This window comes from Erigeron canadensis, chromosome 8, assembly GCF_010389155.1.
Source record: "Erigeron canadensis isolate Cc75 chromosome 8, C_canadensis_v1, whole genome shotgun sequence".
In the NCBI taxonomy this organism is placed as follows: Eukaryota; Viridiplantae; Streptophyta; class Magnoliopsida; order Asterales; family Asteraceae; genus Erigeron; species Erigeron canadensis.
This window is the reverse complement of record NC_057768.1, coordinates 8,589,316-8,610,393: the sequence shown is the minus strand read 5'-3', so window position 1 is coordinate 8,610,393 and position 21,078 is coordinate 8,589,316. Positions and strand designations below refer to the sequence as shown.

Sequence of the window (21,078 nt, the reverse complement as noted above, 5' to 3'; positions counted from 1 at the left end):
GTTAATACTCAATAGGTTTTATTTGTTTGACTCACGCTTGCCTTAACATTTTTCTCATGCTTTTTGACTCATAATAACATCATACATTGATGTAATACGAATGTATGTAATACGAACCAGGATATCATCAGTGTTTGTTCATACCGTAACGCAACAACACGGTAGCGCGACACTTAACCACCACTTTTTAAGATATACGTTCACAGTTAATGACCATTTTTTGTCAAGCCCCGCTACAAGGTGCGGGTACAAGGCTAGTTTGATATAAAATAAAAAAAGATTACGAGTATAATTTAAGACAGTGGGAATTTCCGTACAAAAGAAAAGTGCATAAAAGAGTTCAGTGCTCCATCGCACTTTCTACACCACTAATAATAAAGTCATTGTTTTTGTTAACCCATAAATAAATTATACAAAACTGTTCATCAGGTGAATGGCACTAAAAAAGCATAGTAGAATATTTGTGGGTCTTGATACAGTTTCATTTTGGATCTTGACGTCAAAACTAAAATTCAAACATTCGTTTGAAATTTGGAAGAACTGTACCTTTTTTGAAACGGCATGTTTCAACTCATCTCCAGCTTACCATACCAAAAGTAAACTAGAGGTAGACTACATAAAATCTTAATCTACCAAAAGTGAACTAGAGGTAGACTACATAATCTTAATCTACCAAAAGTGAACTAGAGGTAGGCTACACAATCTTAATCGAGCCAGCACTACCGCAAAGAGGCTCTAGAAAGATATAAGGCCTACTGTTCAAACCCATGGTGAACTATAGGTAAATCTAACAATAGATCTGGCTTCAATCAATTTTACTAAATTCGTATTACAGAAAAAATTGTCTAATAACGGGCCAGTAGAATATGTCATGCAAAACAAGCCCTTTCTGTATCATGTATGAAAACCAAATGATATGATATGTTACTATAAACTTGCTTACAGGTCTATAACATCTGTGCTATGTTTGCCAATTCTGACTCTTCTACCGATAAAGGTAAAATATGCTAATTGTTTATCTTCAAATTTGTTTCACCTTACCAACAAAACAAGACTCTAAAAAGCTGTTCTGTGAGAATTTGCAGAGCCTAGCCCAACCCGGCAAGTGATCCACGACACTTCTTTTCATAGATAGACATAAAACAACCCCACAACTGCCAAATTCAGGATAAGGAGTCTGTAATCCTATGAAGTAAGCCAGAAAAACACTTTCGTTGAATGCTACTTAAGCAACAGTCTGTTGAATTAAAAGGATGTGATCAATGCATTTAGAACACCGACCACATTAAAGGTAAAAGATGCACATAAAAACAGCCAGAGCTATAGTGATTGAAATTGAAACATGATCACTTGAGCAATATAGATATAACATGAAACAAGAAATATGCTAAAGCCAGGCATTACTAGATCATCGACAAAAAGTGCAGTTAAGATTAACAAATCTACGAAGGCTCCACTGTCTCACCATCAGTGCAAACTCGAATACTTGATAACTATCATATCCGTCTAGCAGGCATAACTACTCAAGAATCAATTACTGCAGTATCCAAATATTAGCTCGGACCCAGGAGAACAATCAACCAAACAACACAGCCAGCACATATGGAAGTGGTAATATAAATCAAAAAGGTGTCACAGGCATATCCACCTATATCCTAACTATTCAAGGATCAACTAATGTGAAGTCTAAAACATATCTTTACTATCTCAAGTTAACCTTCAACCTACGGGATCAAGTAACAAGAGAACGCAGAACCAGCACGACAAGAGGTAATAAAAAATCAGTAGCGAATGTTCAAATTATCATACCTTTATCACAGATGAAAACTTGTGAAAGATAAAAGCACCAAGGATTGAACATAAATCAAGTTTCCTTCGCAGCCATGATAAACCATCATTGAACAGTTTTTAGTTCATCACTTAATTTATACAACACACTCAGTCAGAAATGGTTATTAACAAAAACAAATAAGAACCGAGAAGGTTTAACAAGATCATAATTATACCCGGTCACAAATTAAACATAGTTGATACAACAGAAACTAACACCTACGATGATGAACATGATCCAGATTTTACCTCAAATGCAGACGAAAAATCTGATTTCACAAACCAACACCAAAATTTGCAGTCATGATAGACAATTATGAAACAGTTTAAACTTCATCATCAATTTAAACAACATTCAGTCAGAAATGCAAATGGTTATTAAGAAAAAAACATATCAGGACCAAAACGTTGAACAAAGTAATACTTATACTCCATCCCATAATAAAAATAGTTAATACAACAGAAACTAACACCTAAGATAATGAAAATGATCCAGATTTTACCTCAAATGCAGACGAAAAATCAGAGTAGCACAAACCAACACCAGAATTTGCACTGCAAAATAAACAAATCAACTAAAATATAGAGATGCAAGCACTGAACATTCGACAGAAAACTTTGCATGAACAACAGAGGAACCAAAAAGTGCACGTAGTCCTAAAAATTGGATTGTCCTTGAACAGCATAACTAAAACAAAAGACTGATAACAAGTTCCAAATAGTAGTTATAAGACTGCAAGAGACAACTAACAAACAACGAGAACGTTCCCTCTAAGTGAAAGGCAGGATGATTATCGAAACAAAACATGGACACCCTCAAACTACATAAGAATTACAAAGACTATAACCAGCTCTATAGTTCATAAGACTTCTACACACGACAAACACGCCATATTCCTTCTAATCTAAAGTCCAAATACCTAAAAAGCACTATAAACTAATGAACCAAATGTATCCCAAAAGATCATCATCACCAAAGTAGTTCTGACAACACACATTACTAATTTTACTAATCAATCCCAAATTTGACCCATAGTATATGCAACTACTTGATGCAGTAAGCGAATGCTAAACAATAAACATCGTACATCAAAATGCAGAGCCATAAGCAACACAAAAAAAAAACAATACACAACATGATATCCAAGGAAAGTAATAAACACAGGAAACCAAAATAAAATGTACTTAACATTGGATAAAATCCTTCAACATTCATGAAACCAAAACTGAGACTAATAACCCCAACCAACCAGCCAGCCCCTTCCTAATATATTCAACGACAATTCCGACATCACAAAACAACCCGAAAATAACACAAACCCCACTAGAAATAGTCACTTCTAATGTAATTAAAGGCGGCCAATTAACAAACAAAAGTAATTAAAACCAAAATGTACCCCAATAATACTAGTAAAAGTTTTTTTTTTCTTGAGGACACACTTATGTTAGTAGTTTTTTTTATTACTACTAATATTATATTATTTTATTCAAGAATTTGTTGGACATTCTCTTGCAAAATGCCCTGGCTCTCCACAATGGTAACAGTTCCCACCGCCGCCGCCGCCGCCGCCGCCAGATCTATACCCACCGCCATCACGTCCGCCGCCACTCCTATACCCACGTCCACCACCACCACCGCCGCCACCAGCAGTACAGTCTCTAGCCAAATGCCCAACCTCACCACAATTGTAGCATCCACCACCGCCTCCACCGCCACCACCACCGCCGACACGGCGGTTACACTCCCTAGCCAAATGACCAAACCCACCGCAGTTATAACACGCGCCACCACCGCCGCCGCCTCCACCGGAAACAACGGCGCTGCTACAATCCCTAGCAAAATGACCAACCCCACCACAGTTATAACACTCCCTTCCACCGCCAACACCGCCGCCGTTCCTAAACCCACCTCCGCCGTTTCTAAACCCATACCCGTCACCACCGCCACCGCGTCGGCTTCCATACCCATCACGGTTCCGATTGTTATTGGTTCGGTTGTCAGATGAATCCAACGGCGTGACATTGACAGCTTTCTGACGGTCGTTTTTATCAACGACGAGAAACTTGACTTTCTGACCTTCGTGGAGGCTGCGATAGCCGTCAGATTGGATCTCGGAATGATGAACGAAGAGATCTTCGCCGTCGCCTTCATCTGGCTTGATGAATCCAAAGCCTTTGGTGTCGTGAAATCTTATCACTACCCCAGTTGATACTGCTTCCGCCATTCAGAAAGTGTGTGTGTGTTGTTATAGAGATATTTTTTGTATCTATATATTTGTAGAGAGATTTATTTTGTGTGTGTGATATAGAGAGAGAAAGGAGTGAAGGTGTGAATGGGAAACCCTAGTTTTAATATCGGCGCATTTTGATTTTTTTTTTTTTTTGGGGCATTGGTGTATCGGTTTGTATTTCCATCTTATTATCTTCCGTATATTTATTTTTATTCTGATAAATAGAATATATTGATTTGAAAATATTTTTAAGATGAAAATTAAGAAACATATGTTCTCGATTAGATTATTTCAATCAATAGCTAAGATTGATATTATTTATTTTTTTTCTACTTGTAACACACTCTATCTCCCAATTATGACCGTTTATCGACACGACAGGACTACATAGCTAAGACGAATCGTGTACTCTAGATCACAATCATAAATGATCACCTTCACTATATCTCTCAGTTATGAGGACTCATAAAAACGAAGCCCAAATTCATGACGAAAACGGTGATAGAAGATGGCGAACACCACAGTGGTGGTGGCAGTGAAGAACGATAACGGTGGTTATGATGATCTTGATTATTAATTTTAGTTGGTCTAAACATTGAGATTAATCGCTTGATTTTCATCCTCTTGTATGTTTTCAACATATTGCATTAAATTAGCAATAGGGGAAAGGTTACGTAAAGCATGTCTTAGGTAAAGCAGGGGGAGATTATGTAAAATTCAAAGGGGGGTTATGTATGTTTATCAAATTCAAAGGTTTAATGTAACACCTGTCATTTTAAAACCTGGATTTCAAAAAACTTTGCCTAACGGCGTTCAAACTTTGCGGAAAAACGTACATATAAAACTGCCTCATCCGTAATCGGATGGTACCTTTCATAAAAATGGTGTTACTAAATCGTATCATCATAACAATAAATGATAAATCCAAGTTATGGCACCAATATAAATGTCATACATCAATACATAAAACATAAGTCATTAATAAGTAGCCAAACAATGGCGAACGGGGAAGTCTAAGCATTGGGAAACTAATGCTAAACTTTCTTTATTCCTCTACCCATCTCACGATCCACGCACTTCACTAGCTTATACCTACTTATCCTGAAAGACACAACATTTTCATAAAAGCAAGTGTTAGCTAATAAAATTAGCTAAGTAAGATACACACATTTTGATAAAACATTCTTCATTTTACTTTCATAAAACTTCGTCATATTTTACTTATCAAAACTTAATCACATTACACATCATCCACAACAATCATAGATCAACCCACACTTCCCTTTTCCTACATTGCATCACGTTTCATTTCATATCAACATATACATCATATCATCATATACTCACATCTTAATCAATATCATATATCATATCAATATAGGCTTACCACTTAAACGTAACTTCATATCATATCTTGACATATCACACATAAACGTGTCACACGTATTCATATTAGCACATGTAGAGTACATACTCCTAATTTTGCCTATCAATGATACATCATACTTCTCACACGTCTCAACATATCTTATTAAATCGCACGTCATATTGTAATCCCACGTCTTAAACTATATGTACATCTTTCTCACATATTCTTATAATCAACTTATTCTTACATCTTACATATTACGCACTAGCTTTACAACTAGCACGATTTCCTACGTCTTAACTTTAGAAAAGGCAAAGCCATTTCCATAGTATCTCGTCATGCTTTTAACATTGGTGGTTAGTCACTCCACCCGAAAATACTAGTCCCACGTAACTATGCCGCTAGGAGCCACTCAAGCGACCACGTACGCACTAGCTTGGAATAAACTAACACGGGTTAAGCTTAACACTTCTCACGTCAATCTTACATATTTAGCTATAGCATTTCCCACGTATTTATATCTTTCTTACTTTTACGCACTAACACTAAGGCTAGAACGATTTTCCACATTTCACACTTTACTTTAACATCAGGTATATTCATTACCTAACTAATCCCACATCTACTTTAACGTTTAATCCCACTAACGTGCACACCTCATAACATTTCTTACGTGTATCTAGTGAACTAGACATTTCATACTTAAGTCTCACATATCAACATCAAAGCATATCAACGACATTATCATCAACACACATCATAATCATTTTATAGCGACATCGTTAAAGTCATCACACTACTTATGCACATAACCACTTTTACTTTAAACGTCAACATAACAACATTGGTCATTTCAACATACATACATTCCCATATAACCTCCCGCATAACCCGGAAAACCCAACACATATAAGATAATCCAATTAAGAGGTTAATTATAGAAAATTACTTTTGTTGTGCCTCCAGCGTGAGAAAAGTCATGTATCTTACCTCAGAGAGGAGCACACAAGTGATAACGTAAGTTACCGAGCTTTGCATGTATACCCGACTACCTATAACCATTAAAAGATTGTTAACAAACTAGACACCTACTTTATTATGATCATGACAAGGCTAAGGCCAATGTCAATGCTTGGTATAACGAAGATCCAATCATTAAGTTAGAGTTCACAAAACTCAACGAAACATGAACTTCAATCATTATTTCAATCATTTGAACACTTTTAATTTGATTCATCTTTAAAGGACATTACCATTGGAAAATATACTCTTCCATGATTTCGTGGATAGCTTATTCGTCAAAAACGGAGTTATTGATTGAAAGTTACGACTTTTTGAAAACTGAGTAGTTTGCATTCTGGACTCGTGATGCGACATGACCACCATGGTCACAACATGACCTCTAACAAAAAATCCAATTCTTTCAATCTGTAATTTGGATGCGACATGACCATTTTGGTTACGACATGACCACCTGCGGGTTTGCTCAATTTTGCGTGTTTTTCACTTCAAAACGAATCCAAACACACCCAAGGTTAACCCCACGACTTATACACTTAAAGTTGGCCTTGTTTAAGGTTCAATTGATGACTTGATGCCACCAATTGATCTGGAATTCATAAACATTAAATCTATGATCGCTTAATTACCCGAACACGTTATTAATCGACTAAAACATCATAATTATTCAATCCCCACCCTCAAGGCCAAATATAATCAACAAAACCTATTGAAAGAACAACATAAATAATCCAAGAATGCTAATATACCTGTAGGAAGGATTGTAGAATCAAGATCTATCAAAAATCACTCACGAATCGACCCGAAACCGATCAAATTCTCTAGAGAGGCACTTAGGGTTTTGTGGCTACTAAATATCGTGATTGGGTCAAATAATGAGGTTATTAGAGCCTTTTATAACCTAAATCTCCAGCCACAAGTTTGCTAGTTCGACATCTAAGCCCTTCTACTTTCCGTTAGCTCTAATTATCGCTTTACGAGTCATTTAACAGCTACGTGACCCCTCGTCTACACTTTAACTTCATCAAACACATAATTTACTTTATTAATTGTCATCTTTAATTACTTTAGCACATATCTCACGCAAATCATTTATATCACACAATTACATATAAAACACATATCAACTAACGGTCACTAACGACAAGTTAGCGGTCAACGTCAAAAGTTTTGGGATGTCACATTTAATCTATAACTTTTTTTTAATGTGGCAGTATCCAAGCTTAGGTAAAGTCTGCAGTACGAATCATTTTCCCTTAACAATAATGTATCATATGGTGAAACACCCAAAATAGACCATGTAGAAAAAATTGGAATCCGAACTTGTTCTGTGAAATTTTTTTTTAATTTTATATTCTGAGTTTGGGCTCTGCATAGTTGGTTAAGCCACAGTTATGTTTTGTCATTAATTCACCCTTAACGAAGTTTTCAGCTTTAACATTTATTGGTCATTTAGGGAAGAAAAAGGACAAAAAAAAAAAGAGAATCATGTTTCGTTGTCAAAAAGTATAATAGCAAATCTCAGTTAGAATTTAAGACTTTATATCTAGAAAAATGATCAGTCATTTTTAGATAACCTAAATAATAAAAAAAAACCTCCAATAGACTACCCTCTCTCTCGGTTATTACTTCGACCAACTTTAACGGCTTGCGTATTGACACATTTACGTCAAGCTTTCAGCATATTGCATCATGAAATCCGGCATATATCGACATATTGTGTCGGAACATTGGTTTTAACTAAAATAACCCTCAGCGTATTGGTGTTTAATATCGTTATTTTATTTATTTATTTATTTGATTTACACGAGTGTGTTTAGTATTCTGATGTGACACAAATAAACTGAAAGTCCAGTGTGATATTAGTGGTATAAGTTTTTTTTTTAATATGGTGAGTTAGGTTGCGTTTGTTTGGAACTTAATAAATTAAGTCATGAATTAATCAAAAATACTTAATCCATTAAGTCATCAATAGTGTTTTTTTTTTGACTTAATAAACAAAAAACAACTATATTGACTTAATTCATACAGACAATACTTATCAATTCAGTCACTTAATGGTTAGAAAAACAAACAGGCCCTAGTGTATTACTAATGACAGTAAGTAACGTGCATAGAATAATTGTACATAGATAAGAATTTCATATGAAAAGTACAAATTTTTTATTAAATGGCTAATTGGCTATCATTAAAAAATTCATTTTTTATATGTAAAAAGATTAATTCTAATAATCAGTTGTAATTATTATTCTCTTACATTTACGTCACTAGGAAAATCTTTAATTTATATACCGCCGCATAATCGCCTTATATCCAATTGATGAGATATGTCCTGTTTTGTAGCAAGATTTGTTTGGATTCTTTGAGAAGTGTTCAAGTACCAACATGATTTGGTTAGGAATGTTTTCTTAGACCTTTTCAAGTGTGCTGATATTTCTGCTAAGAAAGAAGCATCCATGAATTTCTTGACTGAATGTTAGAAGGAAAATCGACTCTCAGATCAGCTGGCATTTTGGTGTTCGGCTGGATGGGGGAAACACGCGTATGTGGATCTAACAGGGGTCTCACCTCTTGTGGGCTTAGGATGCAGCCTCACGGCAGGTCATGTCGTTTTAAAAGCTGTTTCATGCAAAGTGACCAAACACAAGAAGGTATGTGTGTCTTGACAATGAACACGTGTTTATATTATTTACATTTGATGCATTTGGGTTTCTTGAAACTGAAGCCCTTGAACTAATGAGAAGAGTTCAACATGTCATGCACATTAAAGTTATGACGCCAACATCTATAAATTTACTTTTTAAACATTTTGGTTCTTTTCCAAAAAAGATTAACGACTCAACTTGTTTCTCGTTTACCTTGTATTTCCATGTAAAATCCATCAATACATTTTCTGAATTGTATAAGTATAATGATTAATATGTTTTGGCTGTTTATATTTTCTTCTCCAAGTGGCAAACGAAAGATAGTGGAGTTATTAATTGGCTATCATAACTAGATAAAAAGAAGGCCGGATTCTTTATAATTTTATTATTATTGCATTAGATAGAGAATAGTATTATAATAGAACGAGTATTATACCCGATCATTCATCAGAAATTACCAGCAAGTTGTGTCGTCATCTACCCGATTAAAACTAAACTCTGGTCAATAGTTAATGTATTATTAGTAGGGGTACTCATATTAGAGTTGTGAAATTACACATTGCCGAAAATGCATTACATTTTCTTTCTTCCAATTGTTATATTTAAAACTTACAAGTAAAAGAAAGTGTAAACTTCCAAGTCGATGAGGAAAGGATGCCAAACACCCGAAAGCTGACTGAACCCATACAACACAGTATGTTTGTTGAGCGACATTGGACCTGGACGTGAGGTAGACCGAGCGATATCAAGTGCTTTAGTAGCAAAATCTTCAGGGGGAAATACGTTGATCTTGCAAATTTCATCAACTGAAATCCCTATGTCTAGTAAATATATGATGGGCGTATTTACTCTTAGAGACATAGTATAGGGTTTTCCATTAGGTGATTGTAACTAAGAGGACTAATGGTGCACACGTTAAACACCAAAGGGGTTAAATGTGTAAATACTCTCCTTATAAATAGAGAGGCATTACCCTAAGCTTAGGTTGATCCCTACACATAATTCCTCCTTAATTTCGTGTATTTTCTCCTCTCAAATTCGTGCATAACTTCCAGCCGAATTCAATCATCCCATTATCAATCAATCACCTTGTTTTGGGAACCCGAAATCAATGGCAAACATGTTTAATGCCTTTACAGGTTCCACAAGATCATCTGGTAAGTATTTTCCCTTAAATCAAACCATGTTTATTCCAACATTCACGACATGTAGAAGACGACGAGCAACACTACCAACGTTATATACCATTTTAAAATAAAATCATTCAAAATTTTCATATTTCTACCATTGATTTGCTTGCCAAAATTGACAAGTATGTTATGTTTTAAGAACGAAGAGATGTATCACACCTTCTGAAGTACCAAAAAGCATATATACTGATGTAATAAAATGTCTAGTAGAAGAACTATGCAACTTAAATGCTCAATACACGAAAGAAGTAGCTCTGTCATTGACTTGTGTCCTCAATGTAACATGGCAAAATCATATTGGAATCAGATGAAATCAAAGACACATACATCATAGCCTATAAATAGTGAGAAGCAATGAACAAGAACAATATGCTACCATTATTACATTCATGTAATGCTGGTGAAGCCCTCTCACATAATGGCGTTATCGATTCTGTATCCTTTTGAATATGCAGTCGAAACAATCATCCAGAGCTAGATAAAGGAGATTAAATCAGAAGTTATTGTATAAATCTGTATTTTTCACCCGTTTGTCATATCAGATAGAACACATGGAGTCAAGAATTTGTAAAAATGTATCATGAATCATAGCATGCCAAACAAGAAAACAACACAATTTATAGAGAATCTTATTATTTCCATAATTGTAGTATACTTTTATTTTATGATCCATGCCCTCCATAATAAAAAACTAATAAATGGGAAAACCACCCATAACAATAGACTTGATTTATAATGAAATCAAAAAGAAGGAAATTTGAAGGAAAAGAAAAAAAAGTCAAATATCCAAATTACAAAAATAGAAGTTACCTATCTACAAAGAGAGGGCTGTATTTGTACAAGAAGATACAAAACCACTTAGTAAACCTCCACATTCCATTGCCCTTCTTTCTTCAATTGCTTCTTATATGTTACCCAGTCGATACCTTCATAAAGACACAAAGACGAACATGAAAATTATGAAACAAAAAGAGAAAGTGAATGACGGTATTTCAGAAGTTTCAAAGATTTTCGGATGTTCTTACCATCTTCGGCAGCCAATGAAGTCATAATGTCATCAATACCCTTCTCCATGCCCTTAAGCCCACACATATATACAAAGGTGTTGTCTTTCTTGAGTAACTCCCAGAGCTCTCTGTCGTATTGAGCCATTCTGGTTTGAATGTACATCTTCTCCCCCTTCTCATTAGTTTGCTCTCTACTCACAGCAAAGTCAACACGCAGGTTATCTGGTTTCATCTCCTTCATTTTCTCAAATTCCTACATGATTTCACAAAACCAAACTTAGATTTAGAGTAGCTTTCCTTTTTTGTTGTTAGATCTTGCAAATAGAAACTGGCAATTGTCTTTACCTCTTTATATAACAAGGAGCTGCTTGTAGGAACTCCCAAAAAGAGCCATGCCAAACCATTAAACTGCATTTTAGAATCAGGTAAACTGAGACATTTTTAACCAACTGATTGCTATTCAACAAGGTTTGTTCAACTCAGGTATACCTTATAGTCTTCATGCTTCTCAAAGAACATTTTCCACATAAATGAGCGGAAAGGAGCAATACCGGTTCCAGTTGCAAGCTGCAATCATAGAAATCCATTAGCAAATTACATCTTGGGATCACAGGCTTTCAACTGCATCGTCTTCTTTAATGATAAGTTCAAGATGGTTGATTAGTCAAATGTGCAAGTTTTCATGGACACTATGAGTATGAAAGTCTTATCAAGAGCGGAAACACTACCATAATAACAGTTGCATTAGGATCCTTTGGCATAAGCATTTCTTTTCCAACTGGACCCGTTATTTGCACCTCGGCTCCAGGCGGCAAGTCACCTGAATTACAATCAAAATATTTTATCCGAGTTCAGAAACAAAATCGGACAAAAGCCAAAAACAAAACTAAAGGATAAGTAACCAAAAAGTTGAAAAATGTTTCTTCTTACATAAGAAGTTTGAGCAAACTCCTTTAACTTCTTCGCCTTTGTCATTCGTGTAGACAAGTCTTTTCACACATAGAGAGACCTAAACAAATTGTCAAATTTAAAAACTCAAACGTACAATGCCACATACAGGATATCTGACGTGAATGTACACTATCATAAATCTATAAGGAACTTTTTCACCATAATATTAACAATCTTTTCATTATTTACTTTTTTAATGCTACAAGATACTCAATAGCTAAATACTTACAGTTTTGGAGTCTCCAAAGTCACCAATAGCACTGCTAGCAATGGAATACAATCTCAGTTTGTGTGGCTTTCCGTTCTTGGGATCAATTCCGTCTGGGATGACACCAATGGATTGTCCTTCTCTGTATTGGATCTTACCTAATCAATCCGGAAAATAAACCATTTTCGTTACGTGTAGCTTGCAAAATGATATTAGAACATTGTATAAAGTTTGAACCTTTAACTTCAAAAAACAAGTATTTCAAAGTGAAGTTTAATAAAACTTATAAACATAGCCCATGATATTATAATCTACTCTAGTTCTACCCCAATTCAAAGTTAAACATTCATTTTGATTATTGCAGACAAAGGAAAACACTTTCCGGATCCACAAATGGCCTGATATTACTCTATTTCAAGTATAAAAATCTTACACACTATTAGTGTTAGCCTTTGATGTGATCTAACATGAGAAAATAACAATTATACCGATTACAATATGAATGAGAAATTGATAAATTTGACATCATAAACTCATAACATACCCTCTGTGGTGAAGACCATGTGCCAAGTTTCACCAGGGGCATCATCACCGGTGATCTTGGTGTTGAGAAGGCACCGACCGATATATGGTTCCTTTGGTCTGTATGTGTTTATAATCACACCCTCTTCTTGTTTCTTTGAAACTTTCTCTACTTTAGCAACTGGAGGAGCCTCAGCATCTGTTGTGACTTGGGCTCTAATTGATAATGATTTAACACTTGTTGACACATTTTTGTAATATGGCACCTAAACACCAAGTGACAATAATCCAACTTCAACAAAGTATGCAAACAATACAGAATTAAGAGTGTGTAAAATAAAAAGACACACTTTCACATTATATAATTATATCATAAACTCAGTTTGTCCTGATAACTTTATTTTAGAAATGTCATGAATTAACTCCAAAAAAATTACATACTCTGATGTTTCAATAATTAAGTAACATATGTTTTTTTTTTTTAGGAAAACAAGAACCTTAACAATGTAAGTATGTAACTAGTCTAATCGTCTATGAGTTTATCTATTATAATTAAGGTAGATCACCTATCACTAATAACCTATGAATCAAACCAAAATTGTATTTTAAGTGTAACCCATATCAAGAAACACAAAACATGCAAAAACCGATATCACTAAATTCAAAACCAACATCAAATGTATAATATAAATATACATATATATAAGTTGGTGACACATACCTTAGTGAAAGAGACTCTTTCTTGAGAAATGAGAGATGATCTTGAAGATGAAATAGCAGCAGATGATTTTGAAGATGGAAGGGAGACAACAGCACTAACTGAAGCAGCCATATTTTGAATGATAATATAAATGAAGGTTGAAATGAGGTTAGAGAAATGGAAGATATAGTATGGGTGATGAAAATATATGATATGGATATTTGTATAATTTTGGATGGAGGAAATTAAAAAGCCAATGGCAACAGAAGATTTCAGGATAAGAAATTTGTGTTGTCATTTTACACTTGTGCATTTCTGTGGCTACAACCATAATTTCTATGCTCATTTTCTTTAAATAACTTTGATCTTTTTATTTATAGAAAATCAAAACAGATTCTATACATAACAAATATCTTTTTTAATATCTCTAAATGTTACATGCTTTTTGTCTTTGGGTGATTTTGGATTAAAATGAAGCTTTTATGTAAAAAAAATGTTTAATCTATTTATTTTTAAAGTAATATGATTGGTACTATTCATATGACGTTTATAAAATAATAAGAAAAATCTAAACATATGGAGCATATGTATATTTCCTACTGGTTTAAGCAAATAATAAGATAATATAACATCTAAATAGATATTTAAAAGGAATGGTTATTATTAAACAAATATTAAAATAAAACAAATATAACGTAATCTTGTAATAGAGATTCTTTAAAGTCTCGTAGTTTAAGTACGTGTATAGCTTTGTATGGTGAAGTATTCCCTAATATCGAATACTGAATGGTTGTTAAAAAAATCTTTAAAGTTGTCCAATTTTTACTAGTAAAGTTGGGGCAACCTTAAACCCTTGTATTAAAATCAAGAGTCTAAATTAAAAAATCAAGTTTGAATCTTGACATTTGATTTTAATTTAAAGGTTAAAAATTGTTCAATTTTACCTTTAGTGGATCCTTATCCGTGATATTAACCATTAAATCATGAGAAAATTTTTGAACGGAAATTTGTAAAGAACAAAATATACAATGATGCACACAGATTTTCATAATTTTAATTGAACCATAGTAATAAACTTTTTTTTTTATTGTTTTACATTGGATTATCGTGTCACAATTTATATGGTAGATTTGATATTTTATCGAAGTGTATACTGTATAATAATGCTCATGTAATCCATTGAATAACAAACATTGGTAAAAAGTTTAAGGTTAACAAGAACAAAAGAATAAGCTTAAGGTCAAGATTGATAAAAGCAAGATTTGGTCTGAGATAGCCTACGTGGGTTGACCCCTGTTTTTTGGGCTTGGAATTCATTGAGTTAATATGTGTTCACTACATACCCAAACGGCCAAACTTATTTCCAAGTTTAATGAGCACGCACCTAGGCCCTAGCTAGTTTTCTAAAATGTGCATCATATGAAAACTTAAAACACATGTTAACAATGCAAATTGTTAGAAGATCTTACAAATCCAGCTGCCTTTGTGAGCTAACCGTTAGTTTTAGATATTTACTTATTTAGGCATTTAGCTACCTATCTTTGGGGTGTGATTCTGTGAATGCAAGTGATCTAGGGCTTCTAGGCTCATCTAAGTGAACTGGGCTAGGTGACTATATCTTTTGGTTAACTCACAAAAAGCCCATTAAAAAGATTATACTTGTGCCACTAGTTTCTAGACGGCTAGACTGTGGCCAACAGGCCCAACATCATTGACAAACTGATACGAGTCTTGGTCTCACATATTAAGAGGAAAAATCTTGCATTTTGAGACATAAATAAAAATAAAAATTACAATTAGTTATTTAAGTTTGTCTAAATATTAAAAAGTAATATATTCTTGATTACAGTGCGTTGACAAATTAATATCACTAAAAGTGTTGGTCTTGTATAAGAGGTTAAGTACGTATATATAGAACACCATTATCAAGTATTTGAAATTTTACATTGGATGATGTTTTCTTCATTTTGTGTGTTTAAAAATAAGTATCGGTCCTATTAATAAAAAGTAGAAAAATGCTTATAATACAATTTAAACTTCGATAACAACAATAGTTTATTATTTGAGAAGAAAAATCAAAGCATATAATTTATTTAGTGGTAAATGTGTTGACCCACTTGATTGGGGGGAGGAGGGGGTTGGCCATTAGAAAGAAGACCAGGATTTTGATTTTAACGATAGTGTTCTTTTGAGTTTATAGAATAGAGTAAGATTTGTTGTTAAAAAAAGTATATAGTGGTAAATTCAAGTTAAGATTTAATTAGTACAGCACTGACTACAATAGCTCATATCTTATCGCATATACGACTTGGCATCTCGAAAGCAAACAAAGATTCATTCTTTTTCACGTCAACTCAAATGTAATCTTTACTCAAAATGGTCATGTCACGGGTGCATTTTCACAAGATATCTCATTTGGAGGTTTATGGGTAAGAGAAGTCGAACGGGCAAAAAGCTCTGTTGGCTATGACAAGTGAGAGGAAAGACCAACAATTACATTATAAACTTAAACTTATACAATTTTTAGGGAAGTGATCTATATACCGACTATTTTTAACCGTCATCACCTAAAATGCTTCACATTATTATAAATTACAATACCTTAAAGCATGTTTCATCACCTAAAACGCTTCACATTATTATAAATTACAATACCTTAAAGCATGTTTCATTGTGTACGGCTAAAAAGTTATGGTATAGAGGTTGTCACCCATTAAAATGCTTGATTTGCATAGAATCCTCACTGGTTGGAAAAGAAAAGCGGAAAAACAAGCTTTGATTTAACTTGGATAGTTTAATGATAATATGTTTAACTGTTCAATACGTAAAACTACTTTAATCCACGGGTAACACGATAGACAAAAGCACATTATAGATTATGCTAAGTTTTGTTTCATAGCAGATAGACTATATACAAGAAAACTGAAATCGATAAACATGTTGGTTTGGTCATGGCTAATTAGAAACGATTGAAATACCCTGGTTATGTCGTACAAATCTGAGTCAAATCATCTACCGTAGCTTGAATGAGAAAAGCCCTAGGTTTTCACGTTTTTATTTACGCCACATAAAAGTGTTCGAAGGAATAATCAATCACATCATATTGAAAATTATAGAGAGCACTTTGGGGATTTATTTTGTATTGAATGAAACTAAACTGGTTACAAAGTGAAAGTATCAATATTTATATACCTCCTAACCTATACATAAACAATCTATATCTATCTATCTTCTAACTAACTCTCTAACAGAATTCTGTTATAATTACATCAAATTACACACGTGCATAGATCTACTGTGCAGCATACGTGTAATACTTAACTTCCTTATAAGTTGATGAGCTTGTATTTATTGTGTTGATATAATTTGATTTGTTCTTTGTATCTCATTATCCCCTCCCCCCCCCCCCCCCCCCCACCAAAAAAAAAAAAAAAAGTGGGCATTGTGTAAGCATCACAAGTGCCCAACTTGGACAAACAATTGTAATGGAGAGGCCTAGGCAGAGCTTTGGTGAAGATGTCTGCTGGTTGAGATGCAAAGGGAATGAAGACTGGATGAATGAGGCCTGCTTTGATTTTGTCTCTAACAAAATGACAAATGTTTAGTTCTTGCATGCTGGACAGGGATAAAAGTGATGAGCGTCCATTTTGTGAGAAAAACCCCTATCAAAAGGCCTCATTTCTATGTCTTAAATGAGTTAATATTCCGGAACTATCGGTACTTAATGGATTCTATGTTTACGCAAGTTCACGGAAGATGCGAGTGAGGGTAAATGGCATCAAGTGAATCAAGATGAAGGCCTGTGAAGTTACAAGACACAAGGAGGTGATTCGGGAGCCGAACGAAGCAATACAAGAAGCAGCAGGAGCTGCCAGCGCCGTTGGCCCAAACCCAGTGCCGCTGGGCGGCCCAGATCAGCAACCGACTTAAACACCTATTTAAGCCGAAGCAGCCCTCAAAACCCTAAGAGGGAGCCGATTCAACAACCCTAGCCACCCATATTCAACCCTAGGTCGACTTTGCAAATTCCAAGGAGGTTTTGGAGCTTCTAACACTTTCCAATTTTCATCCTCAACCTAGATCTACTCTTTTATATTACTTTCAGTTGGTAAACAATGTATTTCATCTTTTCAGACTTTGTTATTACTTTAAGAATGTCAGGTTAGTAGGCTGAATACTTGTTTGGATCGGTGTGATCATGTAGACGTTTATCCATTTTACTTTATTTGTTAGATCTGTTGGAGTGTGTTTTACTGTTTATCGTAGATCCTTGTTTTACTAATGTCAGGTTAGTAGGTTGAATACTTGTTTGGATCGGTGTGATCATGTAGACGTTTATCTATTTTACTTTATTTGTTAGATCTGTTGGAGTGTGTTTTACTGTTTATCGTAGATCCTTGTTTTACTAGTTCTTCATATTATTATCGATTCTATATCTGAATATATAAGTTTAACTCTGATGGTTGTCTATGATCATACACTAGGACTAATATGCTAGAATGGAAAACACTAGTCGGTCTATAACTAGATCTAAAAGGCGATTCACTTGTAACCGAGGGATCCAGAACCATAGTATTTATGATGAATAAAACATGATGCTTAACAATGTTAGACGCGATCCAGTGACTTGGAAACGAGCATTGTGGTCACCGGATTGAATTATTATCTGGTCATGGCTTAAGAGACGTTAACTTAAAGATGAATTAATAACACAAACTTTAGGTCATTAATGCTGAAACAATGAATCTAACGAGAATTTGTTTATAGAGTAGTGTGAGTTTAGGGACAACACTAGTTACTTAGGCAAAGTGAATCTAACGAGAATCTGAGCCTTGATTAAGTTTCTAATAGTCTACCAAGTAGGTAGGATGATATCTGGTCGTGTCATGAGATCTGAGATGCCAAACAAGTATTTTAATTTAATTACTGTTATTTTCTTTTTCAAACTAAGCCTCTCACTGAACAAGCGGTTGCGGCTTCTATTTACTTTTCAGTATTTTTAATTAGTTTAATAGGAAATCGGAATTACACGTATTACTAGATTAGGTAAAGCAACGCGTCCCTGCAAATGATCCTGTACTTATCACTTAACTATAATACATCCGATCGGGTCCCCTGTCCGTTAAGGTGTCTATTTTCAGATAATTACTTGTACAACATTTTTATAAATTTAAACACTCAACAAAAAACACCATTAAGAAGCAAGATATGCAAAGGAGTTGTCACAGATAATGGGGATAGAAAATGTAGTAGGGACTTGTAAGTTAAGAAGGAGACATTTAATCCATGTAACCTCAAATTTAAGACCTGCAAGTGCCCTATATTCTGCTTCAGTGGAGGATCTAGAAAAAACACTTTGTTTCTTTGATTTCCATGATATTAAGCAAGGACCAAAAAATACTCCTGATCCTAAAACTGACCTTCTTGAAAAAGGGCAGCTTGCCCAGTCACTGTCAAAATAGGCTGCTAGGTCAAGTGAGCCAGTAGAAAGGAAGAATAAACCTTGGCTTGGACATAGTTTTATGTATCTGAGGGTCTTGATTAAAGCTTTGAGATGGGTGTTCTGGGTTGTTGAAGGAATTGACTTAATAATAGGGCTGCAAAAGCAATGTCAGGTCTGGTGATGGTTAAGTAAATGAGTTTCCCTACTAGTATTCTATAGAGAGTAGCATATGAGATTGGTTCCTCATCTGTATGATTAAGTTTATCATTTGGGTTCAGAGGGACAAAAGTAGGTTTGGAATGAAGTAACTTTGATGTGTCTAAGAGTTCTAGTGCATACTTCCTCTGTGACATAGCCAGACCAGAAGAGTTTCTAAAAAACTCAATACCCAAGTAGTAATGGAGTGAACCAAGGTCTTTGATGTTGAATTGATGATGAAGATGAGCTTTCACTTCTTTAATGTGAGATTTAGTATTACCAAAGAGGATAATGTAGGGAAGTGAATTTTTGACCTTGTTTGTAGATGAATAAAGAAGTGTCAACATAACTTTGGTGGAAACCCAGAGGTTTGAGAAAAGAGGTCAGCTTTTCAAACCATTGCCTATTTGCTTTTTTTGGCCCATAGAGTGACTTGATGAGATTGCAAACAGTGTTAGCTGGTACATTCTTTGTATAACCCTTGGATCACTCATGTAACCCTCTTCGTGAAGATCCCCATGAAGAAAAGCATTATTAATGTCTAACTGCTCTATTATCTGGTTTTTGTGGACACTAACTATCTGATAGTGATCATCTTTGCCACGGGGGCAAAAGTTTCAGTATAATCAATGCCTGCTTGTTGATGATACCCCTTTGTTACAAGCCTTGCTTTGTATCTTTCTACGGATCCATCTGCATTATATTTGACTCTAAAAACCCATTGCCTCCCTATGGGAGTCTTTCCAGTGGGAAGAGGGACAAGATTCCAGGTTTGATTTTGTTTAAGTGCCTCAATTTCTTTTTCCAATGCATCAATCCATTTAGGATCCTTAAAGGCTTGGAGATATGAATGTGGTTAGACTGACTTGTCTATTGCATTTACAAAGTGAAGAGTGCTTGGTGAGAGATTTAAGTAAGTAAGACAATTAGCTTGGTGGTGTTTTGGAAGAGAACAAACATAGTCCTGAAGCTTGACAAATGGTGTTTTGATTCTGTTGCAGGTAGGGATGTGCACGGGTCAAAACCCGGCCTAATCCGGACCGAACCGGCATGACCCGTGGCCCGCAATTGCATGAAAAATGGAATCCTGACCAAGCCCGTTAACCTCTTGGGCGGGTAAGGCTTGGGTTTTAAGGTTTGACCCAGAAATGGCTAGCTTGAGCTTTTGTTTTGAGAAGAAGTTGGTGAAAAGCATGAAAATGAATGGTAAGGCAGGGCTTGTGACTTAAAAAAAGTTTCATTTTGTTGGAGTTTTGTGTGAGCGTCCCCATTAATCTTCGGTAGCAGCTTTGTATCTCCTTGTGTATGTAGTTATATTAAGGTAAATAGTGATATACAAGATAATAAAAATGTATAGAAACAATCGATTGAAAGGAATGAAAATGTGTAAGGCAATGGTTGTATATATTGTCATGTGAGAAGAGAGATTAAAGAGGTGAGAAGAGAGATTAAAGAGGTGCTGTTGCTCAATACAAAGAGAGCATAAGGTGGATGAGTATCTGGAAATTTGATTTTGGTATACTTAAAGATTTGCTTATATAGTGGATGGAATGGGCAAGACAAAAAGTCAAAAAAAATGTATAAGGAATGAATTGATGAAATGGGTCAAACAAATGTTTTCAAATTTACATTATGTGGCCTACTATGCTTCCACGTTTTCCATCTAATAATCACATATACATTAATGCCTTTAGATTTAACTATATATATGCAAAAAGAAGACAAACAAGTCAGTGTGTCATAGACTACACTTTTATATATGTC

At 34.8% G+C, this 21,078-nt stretch overlaps 2 protein-coding genes and 1 long non-coding RNA gene across 3 annotated transcripts; all 3 read right to left on the bottom strand.

The window, feature by feature from the left end:
- Positions 1–372: 372 nt before the first annotated feature.
- LOC122580580 lies at positions 373–2,380 on the bottom strand. The gene is made up of 2 exons (XR_006320825.1): positions 2,334–2,380; positions 373–1,237 (listed from the first exon to the last, which is right to left on the bottom strand). It is a non-coding gene; the product is annotated as an uncharacterized LOC122580580 (long non-coding RNA).
- Positions 2,381–2,986: 606 nt separating this feature from the next.
- LOC122578580 (cold shock domain-containing protein 3-like) lies at positions 2,987–4,196 on the bottom strand. The gene has a single exon (XM_043750564.1). It carries the CDS (start codon positions 4,053–4,055, stop codon positions 3,318–3,320), a length of 738 nt encoding a protein of 245 aa, XP_043606499.1. The 5' UTR covers positions 4,056–4,196; the 3' UTR covers positions 2,987–3,317.
- A 6,325-nt stretch (positions 4,197–10,521) lies between these two features.
- On the bottom strand, positions 10,522–13,846 carry LOC122580586 (ferredoxin--NADP reductase, leaf-type isozyme, chloroplastic). The gene is made up of 10 exons (XM_043752854.1): positions 13,695–13,846; positions 12,996–13,239; positions 12,473–12,609; positions 12,223–12,301; positions 12,021–12,112; positions 11,782–11,859; positions 11,638–11,700; positions 11,311–11,545; positions 11,096–11,211; positions 10,522–10,759 (listed from the first exon to the last, which is right to left on the bottom strand). The coding sequence occupies exons 1-9, from the start codon at positions 13,803–13,805 to the stop codon at positions 11,144–11,146; spliced, it is 1,107 nt and encodes a 368-aa protein (XP_043608789.1). The 5' UTR covers positions 13,806–13,846; the 3' UTR covers positions 10,522–10,759; positions 11,096–11,143.
- Positions 13,847–21,078: the final 7,232 nt, after the last annotated feature.